At 38.0% G+C, this 15,039-nt stretch overlaps 1 protein-coding gene across 2 annotated transcripts in view; it reads left to right on the top strand.

Annotated features, from left to right (window-relative positions):
• The window catches only part of LOC306883135 (A-type potassium channel modulatory protein KCNIP1-like), a 44,774-nt gene that overhangs the window by 20,264 nt on the left and 9,471 nt on the right, over positions 1 to 15,039 (top strand). Inside the window, exon 1 of one of the 2 annotated variants that reach the window (XM_079438239.1) lies at positions 5,883 to 6,061. The exons of the other annotated variant lie outside the window; for it this stretch is intronic. Within the exon in view, the coding sequence (XP_079294365.1) occupies positions 6,004 to 6,061 (58 nt within the window). The 5' untranslated portion in view covers positions 5,883 to 6,003. Of the gene's footprint in view, positions 1 to 5,882; positions 6,062 to 15,039 lie in introns of those variants that run through there. 2 annotated transcript variants of the gene reach the window in all.

The following is a 15,039-nucleotide window of genomic DNA, read 5'->3' as shown; positions in this document are numbered from 1 at the left end:
GGACTTATGTGAGGATCCTGTTTGTGGACTTCAGCTCGGCTTTTAACACTATCATTCCAAACCTCCTCCTGCCCAAACTGACTCAGCTCTCTGTGCCCACCTCTGTCTGTCAGTGGATCACCAGCTTCCTGACAGACAGACAGCAGTTAGTAAAGCTGAGAAAATTCTCATCCAGCACCCGCACCATCAGCACTGGTACCCCTTAGGGATGTGTCCTCTCCCCACTTCTCTTCTCCCTCTACACTAACAACTGCACTTCATAGGACCCCTCTGTCAAGCTCCTAAAGTTTGCAGACGACACCACACTTATCGGCATCATTCAGGACGGTGAAGAGTCTGCTTACAGACAGGAGGTTAAAGAGCTGGCTGTCTGGTGCAGTCTTAAGCCCGGGACACACCAAGCCAATGGTCGGCTGTCGGTGAGTGTCCGTCGGGCTAGTTTGTTTGGTGTGTTCCACTCGTCGGCTCTCGTCAGTCTCACGTCGGCGGTAGTTTGTTGAATCGGCGTCAGGGTGGTCGGTGAGAGAGAGAAATCTGACTGGATGTTCAGTTTAGCAAACGAGTCCGTGCAGGAGAATTAAAGCAAAAGTGATGAAAACGGTCAAGTTAATGAAGAAAAAAGGCAGTTTTTTTGATGTGACATGATCTTACCCAAGCATTGCAATATGTGAATGTTTTCATAACGTGAGCTGCTTAAAATCATAAGTTATTAATATTACTGATATTCAAATTGGTAAGCAAGCGCTGCTTTGTTTACGTTTCGTATATCTGCATTTATCTCGTACAATCATGGCCAAAAATATCGGCACCCTTGCAATTCTGTCAGAAAATGCAACACTTCTCTCAGAAAATTGTTCCAATTGCAAATGTTTTGGTATTCACATGCTTATTGTTTTTGTTTGCACTGCAACAACACAAAAAAACAGAGAAGAAAGTCAAACTTGATAAAATTTCACACTGAACTCAAACATGGAGGACCCAGGAGGACACCACTGCTGACACAAAGGCATAAAAAAAGCAAGACTGGAGTTTGCCAAAACTTACGTGACAAAATCACAATCCTTCTGGGAGAATGTACTGTGGACAGATGAGACAAAAGTAGAGCTTTTTGGTAAAGGACATCATGGCACTGTTTACAGAAAAAGAAATGAGGCCTTCAAAGAAAAGGACACAGTCCCTACAGTCAAACATGTTGGAGGTTCAAAGATGTTTTAGGGTTGCTTTGCTGCTTCTGGCATGCCTTGACTGTATGAATGGTATCATTGAAATCTGATGATTACCAAAGAATTTTGGGGTGCAACGTAGTGGCCAGTGTCAGAAAGCTGCATCTCTACCAGAGGTCATGGGTCTTCCAGCAGGACAATGACCCGAAACACACTTCAAAAAGCACTCAGAAATGGTTACAAACAAAGTGCTGGAGAGTTCTGAAATGGCCAGCAATGAATTGAAGTGGGACACTCACATTGACTCCATTGTTAAAAGGGCCCAGCAGAGGTTGTACTTCCTTCGCCAGCTGAGGAAGTTCAACCTGCCACAGGAGCTGCTGAAACAGTTCTACTCCGCCATCATTGAATCCATCCTCTGCACTTCTATAACTGTCTGGTTCAGCTCAGCTACCAAATCTTACCTCAGAAAACTACGGAGGGTAGTCTGGACTGCTGACCTAGATAGCATGCGGATGTGGGCCACTTAAGGCAATGATACGGCACTGCTGGCCTTCTTATGGCCTGTACAAAATGGATGTAAGCCTGTAGGCAAAGATGTGGTGTTCACGGCAATGTGTTATCTGAATGTGACCCTAAAATGGCCCATGTGGTAAATAGTAAATATGGCCCAAATAGTGCCAACCAAATGTGGTCCACCTTTGGCAAAAATGTGGCACAATCAACAAAGGCTAATCAGGATGTAAACCAAATGTGGTCCACATATGTTTCAGCAAATGTGGCCCAGGTATATTAAAAAGTACCTGGGCCAGTTTTGGCAAAGATGTGGCACAGTGAGCACTGGCTAATGTGGCTGAGAGCCTAAATTGGCCCTTTTATGATGCTGCAAATGTGGCCCAGTTATCCTCAAACATATTTGGGCCAGTTTTGGCAAAGATATGGCACAGTGAGCACTGGCTAATGTGGCTGTGAGTCTAAAGTGGCCCGCACATGATGCCACAAATGTGTCCCAGTTATCCTAAAATGTATCTGGACCAGTTTTGGCAAAGACATGGCACAGTAAGCACTGGCTAATGTGGCTGTGAGCCTAAAGTGGCCCGCATATGATGCCACAAATGTGGCCCAGTTATCCTAAAACGTATCTGGACCAGTTTTAGCAAAGACATGGCACAGTGAGCACTGGCTAATGTGGCAGTGAGCCTAAAGTGGCCCGCATATGATGCCACAAATGTGGCCCAGTTATCCTAATCCATATCTGGGCCAGTTTTAGCAAAGATGTGGCATGGTAAGCACTGGCTATTGTGGCTGTGAACCTAGTTGCCCACATATGATGCCACAAATGTGGCCCAGTTATCCAAAATCGTATCTGGGCCAGTTTTGGCCCACATTTGATATGGCAAATATGCCCCATATAATATAAAACAGATGAGGGCAACTTCTGGTTTGGATGTTGCACTTGACACTGGCTAATTGAAATGGACTTACAGACTTACTGTGAAGGTGGAGTGAGAATCATTTAGGTTCAAACTTGTGAAGGACTTATTGTAAAGTATTGGAATGTGTCTTTGAATATTTATCTGTGACATCTGAATTTCTGCTTGTGCAAAACCTGGGTCAGGATGTTTTTACCAAGTAGGACATGTTTTTGGAATTTATTTGAACATTTAGGGAGGACATTTTAAAATTTCTCTTTAAACGTTGTTGAGTATTGTTGATGCATAACTCACTTGAGGCTTAGTGTGGCCAAAATAATGTATATTTATGGTTTATTTCGTTCATTGTTAGCTAAAATGTGGCTGTGCAGTGGCCTGCTTGTGGACCACTGCCAAAATGCCACCATTCCATGCAGCATGTGGGCCACATGAGGAATGTGGGGAAGACCAGGGTTCGAATAAAAATCAACTGTGGCCCACATTAAGACCAGTTTTGGTTTATTTGGTTGGCTTACATGCGGCAATGCTAAGGTTTGCTTGAGGCCCAAATCTGGCAAACAGGACCTGACTGCCCAAATGCCATTATTCCACATGGATGTTGGATCTGGGCCAGAATTAAAATAATCCAGATTTGGGCCAGTTCTGCTTTATTTTATTTATTGTCATGGCTGCCATGCGGCCTTTCTATGGCTTGCTTGTGGCCCAAACAGGTGTGGACCACCCAAATGAAGTGAAGTGACATACTGCCAAGTATGGTGACCCATACTCGGAATTCGTGCTCTGCATTTAACCCATCCAATGTCCACACACACAGCAGTGAACACACACACACACCATTTATGCTGCGGTGCCCGGGGAGCAGTTGGGGGTTCGGACAGAGCAAGGTGTTAGATCTGGGCCAGAATTAAAATAAATGTAGCCCAGATTTGGGCCAGTTCTGGTTTATTTTATTTATACCCTCAATACCACTTCAGTCATGGTATTGAGGGTGGAGAGAGCACTGGACATTCACTCCCCCCACCTACAATCCCTGCCGACCCGAGACTCGAACCCGCAACCTTTGGATTATGAGTCCAACTCTCTAACCATTAGGCCACAACTTGATGCCATCATTTAAATGCCATCATTCTACATAGTATGTGGGCCATAGCAAGGTGTTAGATCTGGGCCAGAATGAAAATAAATGTGTTAAAAAGTTCTGGTTTATTTTATTTATTTATTTTCATGGCTGCCATGCGGCCTTCCTATGGCTTACTTGTGGCCCAAATTTGGCAAACAGGAGCGGACCGCCCAAGTGCCATCATTCACACAGTATGCATTAGCGATTCATTAGCCGCGTTTCCACTGTCGGGCCAAAAGCGGGCGTGTATGCCAGGGCCAGTCATGTTTCCACTGTCACTTCCAGGGCTTGATCGTGCCTCGTTGGTGCTTCCTCAGGGCCAACGGCCACGGTTTTTTGGCCAGACGAAAACCAAAAAGCAGGCCAGCTCGGGCTAGAGGAGTGGTAATGAACAATGGCGGAGTTTCTCTGTGTCTGGAGAGCGTCAGCGCTCCGGATCATTTCATGAAGTTAGCAGCTATAACACCAAGACTTTTAAAATAATTTTAGCTCAAAACTCATTTTCAGACAGCAGCGAGTGTTTGAAATAACTGTTTGAGATCCGATGTGGATTATAATCACCATAAAATAAGCGATGCAAAAAAGCTATACACGCTAGCCATTAACGTTACCATAGTAAACATGGTAAATACGACCACTTGAAGAAATCAAACGTCAGCTTCTCATTCTCTATCACAATCATGTATTTATTTAGTAACATTTTATCTGTCACAAGTCTCGTCTCGTCTATGCTCCTAGTATGTCATAAAAATATAATAATGTTTTTTGTTTGGGAGCTCCCTCTGCTACTCAGGTCGTATTTGTGATGTAAAAACATATATAGAAATGATAATTCTTTCTAAATGTGATGTATACTGTGACTAAACAGAAACAGACTCGACTGAATAATAGGGTATGTGTCCTTATTTTTTTGTGAAATAACTTTTCATACGCTTTATTTCTGTGTGACTAATTTTTCAATCCTGATAAATTAATTCATTATGATCAATGTATCACTTATTATTGTAAAACATTAATGCTTTTTGAATTAAATCTTTAACAAAATATGCAAACAAACGGCCGCTTATTTAACATGTTCATTTTGTGGTCGTGCTAGTTCCAGTGACTTATTTCTTATTAGTTTTCTGATAACTTCTCTTTGTTGGTGAAATGATGGGGTTGTGCGACGTTGTTCCAGAGAGGCGTGTAAAGGGCGGGTTTTAGTGAAGCACAGTTGAGCTTCTGGCCCGACAGTGGAAACGCATCATGATTTTGGGCTCAGTGCTACAGGTCTGAGGCTATTAGTCCCGCCTGGCCCTTTTAAAGCACTGGCTCGCACTGGCCCAACAGTGGAAAAGCGGCTATTGGTATAACCCTCTCCACTCTCCAAGAACTGTACTTATCCAGAGTGAGTAAAAGGGCTGGCAAAATCACTCAGGACCCCTCACATCCAGCACACTCCCTGTTTGAGCTGTTACCGTCTGGTCGACGCTACAGAGCTCTGAGCACCAGAACGGCCAGGCACAAGAACAGTTTCTTCCCTCAGGCAATCCATCCTATGAACACTTGACAATAAATGTGGAGCACACAACACTATTTATTTATACACTTATATACTTAATTATCTAACACACATACTTGGTTTACACTTCGAATTTGCACATAATATACCTGTATATACAAAACTGTCTATTGTAATATACCTGTACATACAATTGTCAATTTGTATATTGTTATTCCCTATTTACTTATATTTTTATTCTTGTATTTTTCGTGTTTTGTCCCGTCGCTGTCATTCTGTTGCACTGTGGAAGCTTCTGTCACTATAACAAATTCCTCATATTTGTAAACATATCAGCCAATAAAGCTCATTCTGAATCTGATTCTGATAAGAATTTTGGGGCAATGTGCTTGGTTGTCATTAAAATAAACAAAAAACTGACAAATATTTTTAAAATGATTACATGTTTTAGTTAAAAAAATAAATAAAAATAAAATAGAATCAAATAAAAGATTGCGGGGTGACCCAGACATGTTTCTGTGAGACTCACTCACATGCTGTGCAAACAGAGTGAGTAAAGATGAACAAGTGTGTGTGTGTGAGAGAGAGAGAGAGAAAGAGACAGAGGGGTTTTGGAGGGAGGGGTAAAATGAGGCAGAAAGCGAGCAGTTGGAGGCAGGAGCATTAGTATCACAGAAAACAGAATGAAGGTTGGACAGAGAAAGAGAGTGAGCGAGTGAGTGGAAATCACACGTGACGGACACACACACACACACACACACACACGCTTGTTTCCACGGTGACAACATGGGGGCGGTTGTTGGCACATTGACCTTGCAGACGAGACAGCGCCGACCGTCAAGTGGTAAGACGTCAACTCTGTCTGTCTGTCTGTCTGAGAACTTCAGCTATATCAGACTCTAACTGAATGCATCCATGTGCGCGCGCTTGAATAACATGCATAAATGCGTAGGCTATGTTTTTGCATGTGCATTATTGAGTTGCATGCATGCGAGTGTGTGTGTCTGAGTGTTTTCAGCGATTAGATGACTCACACACGTCCTCACTAACCTGTGCAACAAGTGGCGTTTGGCTGATGCCAGCGTCACAGCTGCGTGTTTCTGCTCTGTAATAAAGTCACCACGCACAAGCATGCATTATGTGACTCGTGAAGCTTTAAGATTATTATTTATAATGTGAAGTGAGTAAGGTTTGTTGTGAGTGTGTCTGATGTGTGTGTGTTTGTTGTCAGGTCATGCATGCATATGTAACATGCTCCTGTTATTTATCACTCTACTCACACACACACACTCAGTTCCCTCCTGTTACCTTGGAAGCACTGTTGTCATGGTAACGTGGCGATGGCAGCTTGGAGTGTTTTCGTGCGCACGTCTGAAGGGTCCCGACCCATCGCTCATGTCCGAAAAGCTGAGAGACAGATTAGACAGACAGAGAGAGAGACATCAGCACCTCTTGATTTGATTGCCCCCCCCCCCCACCCTTCCCCCGTGTAGAATGACCAGTAGAATGAAGCGTATGATAGCAGTTCAATGGGATTTAACCCATCATTTTTCTCATGTAGAATACGCTTCATTATTTATACAATATAACGTTATATTACGATTTATAGGCTATCTGCACGAAATGCCCCGAACGTGTCTGCGCGGCTCTGAATGAACGCGTTCTTCACGCAACAACGTGCAGAAACATGGCAACTAAACTCTAAAAATTCACAGCATTTTATTATAATAGTGTTCTCATTATAATGTTATGTATATGACAGTCCCAGTCATAGTTATTCATATTCTGCATTGTTTCCTAATGAAGCCAACTCAACCATCTTATACGAGGTAAATAATATATACACGATATAGCCTATATAAACCGGCAATTTGTTTTTTAAAATCACTTGTACCCAGAAATCCAGTCTTTCACTCAGCCTGTGTCAATTTGAGTCTTGTTAAAGATTTAAATCTCTGCCGCCAAAATGCTCCCCTGTTGGTCACGGATTATGGAGAGTGAAACTTAAATCTGATGTAGAAGTATAGGTGTGTTCGACTTGACATGCTCTCTTATGGCTCTCGCGGTGATGTCAGACACTGATCAGTCTGCGCAGCGCCGCTTCTAGTCGAACACACCTATTAGGCGCTGCGCAGAATGATCAGTGCCTGACATCAAAGTACCGCGAGAGCCATAAGAGAGCATGAGCAGCGCCTCTCCATGTAACCAAATTACACTTCAAATATATATTTTTTTCTCCCAAAGATGGCTTCCGTTATTATTACATATGTTCAAGTGCTCGTTTTTCTGATAAGTTTGCTTTTAGTTATTTATTTGATGCTATAAAAACGGGATGTGATGTCATGATTGTGTGTTTGCGATTGAATCTGCAACAATTTGAGTGGGACTTGGATTCGCGGCTATAATTTTCAATAGTGGAAGGAAGTGTAGACATGGACATCTTTATTTATTTATTTATTTATTTATTTTATCTACACTTTATGGAAACGAGTCGTTTTCTGATTACAATAATAGCTGTTTTTGGACTAATTAGGAAGTTCTGAATTCTGAAAATGAATGTTTTTATAGTACAATTACCTCTTTATCATCAAACATCAAGGAAAAATTTGATTTCTCAATTCATGACCTCTTTAAAATGTAAAACTTAATTGTACAAAAAAATGCAATAAATAAATTTATGCTTAATCTTTGTAATAAAAAATCTTAAAATATGTATGGCATTAAATCACAAATAAACAAACTCAAAAAATGATCATTTGCATATCTGAGAGCTGAAGTCGCACATTAAATTCATTCATGCAGCTTCAGTGGAGCAAAATGGGGCAAGGCATCAGGAATATGAAGTCAACTATACAGTGATCCATAAATGAAGCTCGATACGCCCTGTTAAGCTCACACTCGTTCTCTTTGCTCTCTTGTTCTTGTTCATTGGTGCGAAATCTTCAGTTTAGGTCTGTAAATGAATGAGTCTGCTATCTTTGTTCTTGAACTGCAGGTTAGCCAATGACTCCGTTTATCAATTAATAACTGCTAATGGGCCGTCTGAAGCATGTTGCACAAAAACGAGAAGATATATTTCAAAGCTGTCTGGTTTCAGGGAGTTTCAGGCTGGAATAATGTGCCATCAAGTCGAGTAAGAAATATTGATTTTGATTTTCAAGCACATGAATGACCAAATGAAAATGTATTTATAAATGGAAAAAACTAAATTCTAAATGACAACTTGCTGATTTGTAAAGGAGTATATTAGTTCGTACAGTGGAAAGCAAATTTAAGTGAATGATAATGAACAGTTTTGGAAAATCGTATTAATGTTGTGTTTTAATCATTTTAAAGTACAGTAAGGTTTACCACTCACCTGTCACTGTTGGCTTTATGAAAGCTAATTATTTTTGTTAGCCACACCATGCCTCATTTTTATCATTTTGAATTCAAATATATTTATTTGTGTGTTTACTAGATATTTCTGTTATTTTTCAAACTTGGAAGGTTTTGAATTTCATCAGGGACACGAGGCAGAAAAAGTTGTTTATATATTTATTATATATATATATCCCCCTGCATTGAGTAATTAGATTAAAATTAAAATCCACTTGCGTGTACAGTCTTGATTAAATTCAGGATGAGCAGAGATTAAACCGCAGCAGTATGATAGTACGGACAAAATGAAAGTTTTTTTTACATGTGTCAACAGATTTGATTGATGTGTGCTGCAATCGGTTCAGATGGGAAGCAGAGAGTGAGATATTGATCTGACAGATGTGTCTTCAGAATAGCTGATCACTTTTGATTGAATATGTATGAACTGATCAACACTTCACAGAAAGATCACTTTACTACATTATTAAATAGATATAAAATATATTATTAATTTATGTATCATATCACATATGATAGTAAAGTAAACAAATACAAAATATAATATTTATTAGATTTAGTTTTTAGTTTTATTCAGCATGTGTCTCATGTCTCATGCTCTTAGTATGTGTGCGTGTGTTAGACCTGCGGCTGTGGGTTTTCCTCTAGTGAATATTTCAGATGTCTTGAATTGAACACCCACACTGCCTGCAGTTATGTCTTTATGCAGCACACGCACACACACACACACACACACACACACACACACACACACACACACCCCCCCACCCCCCCACCCCCCACCCCCCTCTTTGCTCTAAGTTGTGCTTGTTGTTTGTTGAATCACCCTTCTGGAAGATTCTCTCTGTGTTAAAAACACTGTAAGAATGTGTTTGCATATATCAGATGGGCTGATTAATTCAGATGGCACTTGAATAATTTGAGATGATCAGCATCAGTTTTATCCAGTTGGTTCCCTGGTCCTGTCAGTGGATCATTTTTAGCAATATAGTGAATTTTTCTGCGTAAATAATGTGTATAGTTATATTATAGTATATTGGCATTATATTGATCATCAGTCACCCTGCTCTCCATACATTGATTTCAGATATCTGGTTGACCGCTGGGATCATATGAGTATTTTTGCATTATATTCTCTTCTTGTTCTCTTTGTCTGCCTCCTAGTGTGGTTTGGACACTGATGGAGAACTGCAGCAGCTCTAAGCTCTATGTCGTGTTTAGAGTTGATCTGAGCTACACTTAATGTGCCTGGATGTGCATCTATTGTTTAAATTTCTGCCAGTAAGTGAGCTACATCTGATACAACTTCCCTTTTTGGGATGATAAAATGACTGATAAAACATTTACATAAAGTAAATGTTTGTATAAGTGTTTTTCTAGGTCTGGTTTTGCCAAAGTGGGACTCGTTAGTTGCTGAAAAGTATATACAGTATATCTTCTTTTGTGCTCAACAGCTGAAAGAAACTCATTAACAACTTGAAGGTGAATAAATCATACAGAATTACTATCCCTTTAAAAAAGTGTGTTCTAGTTGTTTTGTGTAGTATGCAGTACATGGTCAGTGAATAAACTATAGGTTTGGTTAAATCCTTCGTAATTATCCTTTCTAATGAAGGTTATCTGACACAACTTCATAGAGATGACTAGCTATATGTTTTTGTGTGTGAGTTACTGTGGTGATGCTTGTGCAAGTAAAAAGTGGACTATCTCTTCTGGACACACTTCTATTATTCATACTATACATAGTGATGAGAACTCGAACACACACACACACACACACACACACACACACACACACAAGACACGTTTACTTAGTGGAGGCTGTGCTCATCAAAACAATTCAGATCGCAAGACATTGATCAATTCATTACCCTGTCAGTGCGATGATGCCTGCCTAATTCAAATCAGTGTTATTGAGATGTTATTATAGTTTTTATTAACATTTTGAATGTTTTTATTTTTATATTTCTTTTAATTTGATTTTTAAGTTTTAGTAATTTTCTCATTTTTTATGTTTTATAAATGTCTGTAGTTTTTAATGTTTTTTTTATTGATTTATATATTTTTTAATTTATATTTCAGCAAGTTGCCAATGCAACATCATAATAAACAAGTTTTATTTATATATATTTCAGTTAGTTTCCATTTTAAATAATAATAATGATAAATATTATTATTATATAAGTAATGCACCTCTCCTTTAGTCTGCAACTCAATCTTGTCAATCTTGAGGAAATTGAAAGACTACTTATCAAACAAACAACTAACTCACTCAAATGTCACCAGATTTGATTTTGGTAACATTGGAATAAAATTAATTGCAGTGGGAGAATTATTCGGGTCAATGACTTAAATTAGTCCTTCATTTCCATGTCTGCTGTCATCATGGCTGGCAGACCTTAAGGTAAATTAAAAAATATTATAGTATTGGCTGATTGTTGTTGATGGTGTAAGATAAATAATTTTCCATAGAAGCCTTACTGTCTCGTTGCGTACATCCACCACATGTGCGCATAATGTGAAAAATCACAGAAAGCATCCTCTGTGTGTGTCATTTCTAAGCTGAATACAGCTTGAGGAAGATGGTTGAAGTGGAACGGCGTGTAATGGGTTTTTACACGCCTGGAGTGATGAGAAGTGTGTGGGATTAACGTTTGTCTCAATTAGTGATGTGTCAGACCAGACCAGTGTAATTTCTCATACTACTGTCGACAGTGTGAGTGTGTGTGTGTGTGTGTGTGAGAGAGAGAGAGAGAAGTGTGTGTTTTCTCTGGATATATTTTGCTCTCAAAAATGGAGCTCTTCTTGCTATGGTAATACAAAGATTATGCTAATTCAGATTATGCAAACCAGAGGATTACAGTGAAGTGTGTGTGTATCATGACCCTGAATACAAGTCTGTGGGAATAAATCAGCCGTATAATGCATGTATGAAATGTTGTAGTAAAAGTGTGGTTATGTGGTGTTTAATTTTGTATCTATCCATTCATATTTAAGAGTAAATGCATTTGAATGTCACCATGCAGGTGATGCTGGTTGGTTTTGTGGTTGTTTGTCTCCATCTAGTGGCAGTTTTAACCTCCTAATATAAGAGTTATTAAATCAAACAGGAAATAATCTCAATGCTTATCTTCTTCATGTAAGCAATAAGGTACTGGAGGTTTGCTATATTGTGAATAAATCATATTGCTTTTGTAACATGGTTACAAGACAATACAAATATTAAAACCAAAATTGTATGTTTTGATATACATACGGAAGTAAGTTTATTAAATGCTATTTTTGTTCAAATAATCACGTCTGGATAATCAAGTAAACTTTGCTTCCTTCCAGTTAGTGTTCATCTTGAAATATTACTAACAATATCAAAGTTGTTATGATGTTAACTTTATAAAAATCAGATTCCACAGCAAAAGACATGTGAAGTATGAGCTGAAGGTGGACGGTTGTACAATTAAACTAAAAGACCTTTTACTTGCTGAAAAAGTCTAAAGTATCAATCAGACGACAGAAGCCATGTAGTAGATTGTGTGACCGGTTTAACAGCACAGTTTTTATCATGTTGATCATTTAGAGGCCTTATTTCAAACATCATTCAGCAGGCTTCATAGGCTATAGTGGATGTCAGGGATCAGAAGGTTAAGCATTACAAACAGAAATATGTATATATAAACCAATAACAGTATAAACATGCAGTTTCATGAGCTAAAGGTACTAGGCTATACTATATGAAATATGAATGAATAAATTAATGTTTTGGTATATTTAGATCTGGAATAATGTGTCTGTATAAATATGTCTTTTGTTTTCTCTGTGTGTCATGCATGAACATAATTGTTGTATAGCAGCACTGTTATGATCTACATGATATTTCATTGCCATTCTTCTCTGACACACACACACACACACACACACACACACTTGGTGAGTTGACATTGTTCTTAATGTCCTACCTGAGGGCAGGACTCACCTGGGGCTGCAGGCTCACCTGAGAGTGTGAAGGACACACACACTCACACACACACTCACACACACACACACACACACACACACACACACACACACACACACACACACCCACTGCCCTCAGGCTTCTGCACCATTCAGAATCCATAATGCATGAATGTGAATTGAAGTAGTGTGATTTTGCATTTAAAAGCATAGAATTAAAATGGAATGAAATTGATGTAGTTGCAAATTTAACTTTTTTCCAATAAGAATTAGCCATATACATCCAGAAACATTAGGTAGGTGCAAAGTCACCCAAATTAATTGGTATTTAATTAATTAGTTTAATTACATTTAATAAATTAATGTTTTTTTATTGACCATAGTAGAACATTTCATATCCCACAATACTCTAATTTACTCATATATATTCAGATTATGATGTCAGGTTTATGTTTTGAAGGTATTTGAAAACAAAAACTTAAATCTTTTTGCATATAAAAATATTTTTAATGAATTGGGGCCAGATGTAGATTTTTTTTCATATAAAAGACAAACTTTAAAAGCCTTTTGTAAATGTTTTTTTTACATATTTTATACATTTTAACCTGTTTCTCACAATGAAGCACTATGAAACAAATAATACAAATATTTTATGCTGATTTTTTTTATGTTGAACATGGAATACATTTAGACGTGTAGTATTACTCAATATATCAGGGCATAAGTGTAAATAGTCAAAATTAATGTAACTATTTGTTTAAATAGTTTTGTGTATTGTAATCAGGGTTATCATAGGGAACTAAAACCATTAAAAAACATTTTCCATGTAAAATAAAACTAATTTTAACTAAACCAAATTACAATTTAAAATTTGTTTGGCAATAACTAAAGTCCTCTATATTATTTTTTTTATAATAATAATAATAAAAAACGTTTGTAATTTTTTGCTTCTTTTAATATTAACCTGTTTCTCTCCATGAAGCACTATGAAATAAATAATAATAATAATGGTGTTAATTTTTAACAAATCTTAAAAATGCTTTTTTTTCTGCTGTTGAACATGAAATGCATTTAGACGTGTCGTATCACTCAATATCAGGCATAATTGGTGTAAATGCTTAAAATGAATGTGTAATTATTTGTTTTACTACTTCTGTGTAAATTTTGAATTGTGATCAGTGTTATTATAGTAAACTAAAATGAAAACCGTAAAAAAAAACTTTGTCATGTGAATAAATAAATAAATAAAAACTCGTTTTATTTAAGGTTAATTAAAACATTTAGTATCCCAATTATTTTATAAAAAATAATATAATATAATTAATATAATATAAACACTGATTATAATATTGTAAATTCCTGTTTGCTATTTTGAACTGAACAGGGCAAATTCTGGATTTTGCTGAACTCTGATTGTATTGCATAATGAAAATTTGATAAACAGCAATGTGAATATTTCTGAAACACACACACACAGAGAGAGAGAGAGAGAGAGAGAGAGAGAGGACAAACTGGGAGACAAAGAAGCAGATGTCAAAGAGGTGAGAGAGGGAGAGAGAGAGAGGTGTGTATGAAGAAGGATGTTGAGAGCTCAGCAAATACAGAAAGAGATACTGGAATGAAAGTGAGAGGAAAGTAAGATTATTAAGGCTATTAAAGAGAATCGAGAGTGATGGAGAAAGCAGAGGGAGACGGACTGCAAACTTTAGCCATAGTTCTGCTGCTGTGTGGAGCTCTGAAACTCCTGCACACGCTCGGACTCATCAGCACCGAGGGTGAGACTCACAAAAGTCTAGATGCTTGAAGTCAAGTTTTTGATGGTTTATGAGAGCTCTGTGTGGTTAAATATGTGTGTTTAACAGAATAGACGTCTGATAATGAATTTGTGTCGTGAATCAGATTTAACCTCTGTCAGAAAGTCACATTTATCACTGTAATTCTGCAGAAAAATGAATTTCTCCAGCTGTGGAATAAGAGAGAAACGACGAGAGAAACATTCATCATATATATATTTATAACATACACAGAATTTTGATGCTTTACACTTGCACTGAAAAACAGTTGGTGTGGGGTTTACTTTGAAATGATTTTCACTCAGAAACTGCTTGTAATGTAAATTTCTGAAATAATTGGCAAATAATTGAATTAAATGTGAAATTTTGAAAGGCTGAGATTGTATCAGATCATTGTGTGTGTGTTAGAGAGAGTGCAGTGCTGTAATGTGATGCTGCTAAAGGACACTGAGCAGCAGAGAGAGCCTCCGGCACATGACCTTTGACCTCACCTGTGTGTGTCCTTCATTGCTTTAATACACACACACACCTCATCTGTCCTTATGTATTACAATTAAACTACCAGAATGATCCTAGTCAGTCATCTTCATATTTCAGACTTTGTTTGTTTTTCTTCATTCAGTTGAGTGTTGTTGTGACTTTTGAGGTACATTAGAGTTTATACAGAAACTGTGTCATTTTACTATCATTGAGAGGCTAT

This window comes from Barbus barbus (genome assembly GCF_936440315.1).
Source record: "Barbus barbus genome assembly, chromosome: 17".
Taxonomy (NCBI): domain Eukaryota; kingdom Metazoa; phylum Chordata; class Actinopteri; order Cypriniformes; family Cyprinidae; genus Barbus; species Barbus barbus.
Note: the sequence above shows the minus strand (reverse complement) of the source record. Positions and strands in the feature narration are given on the sequence as shown.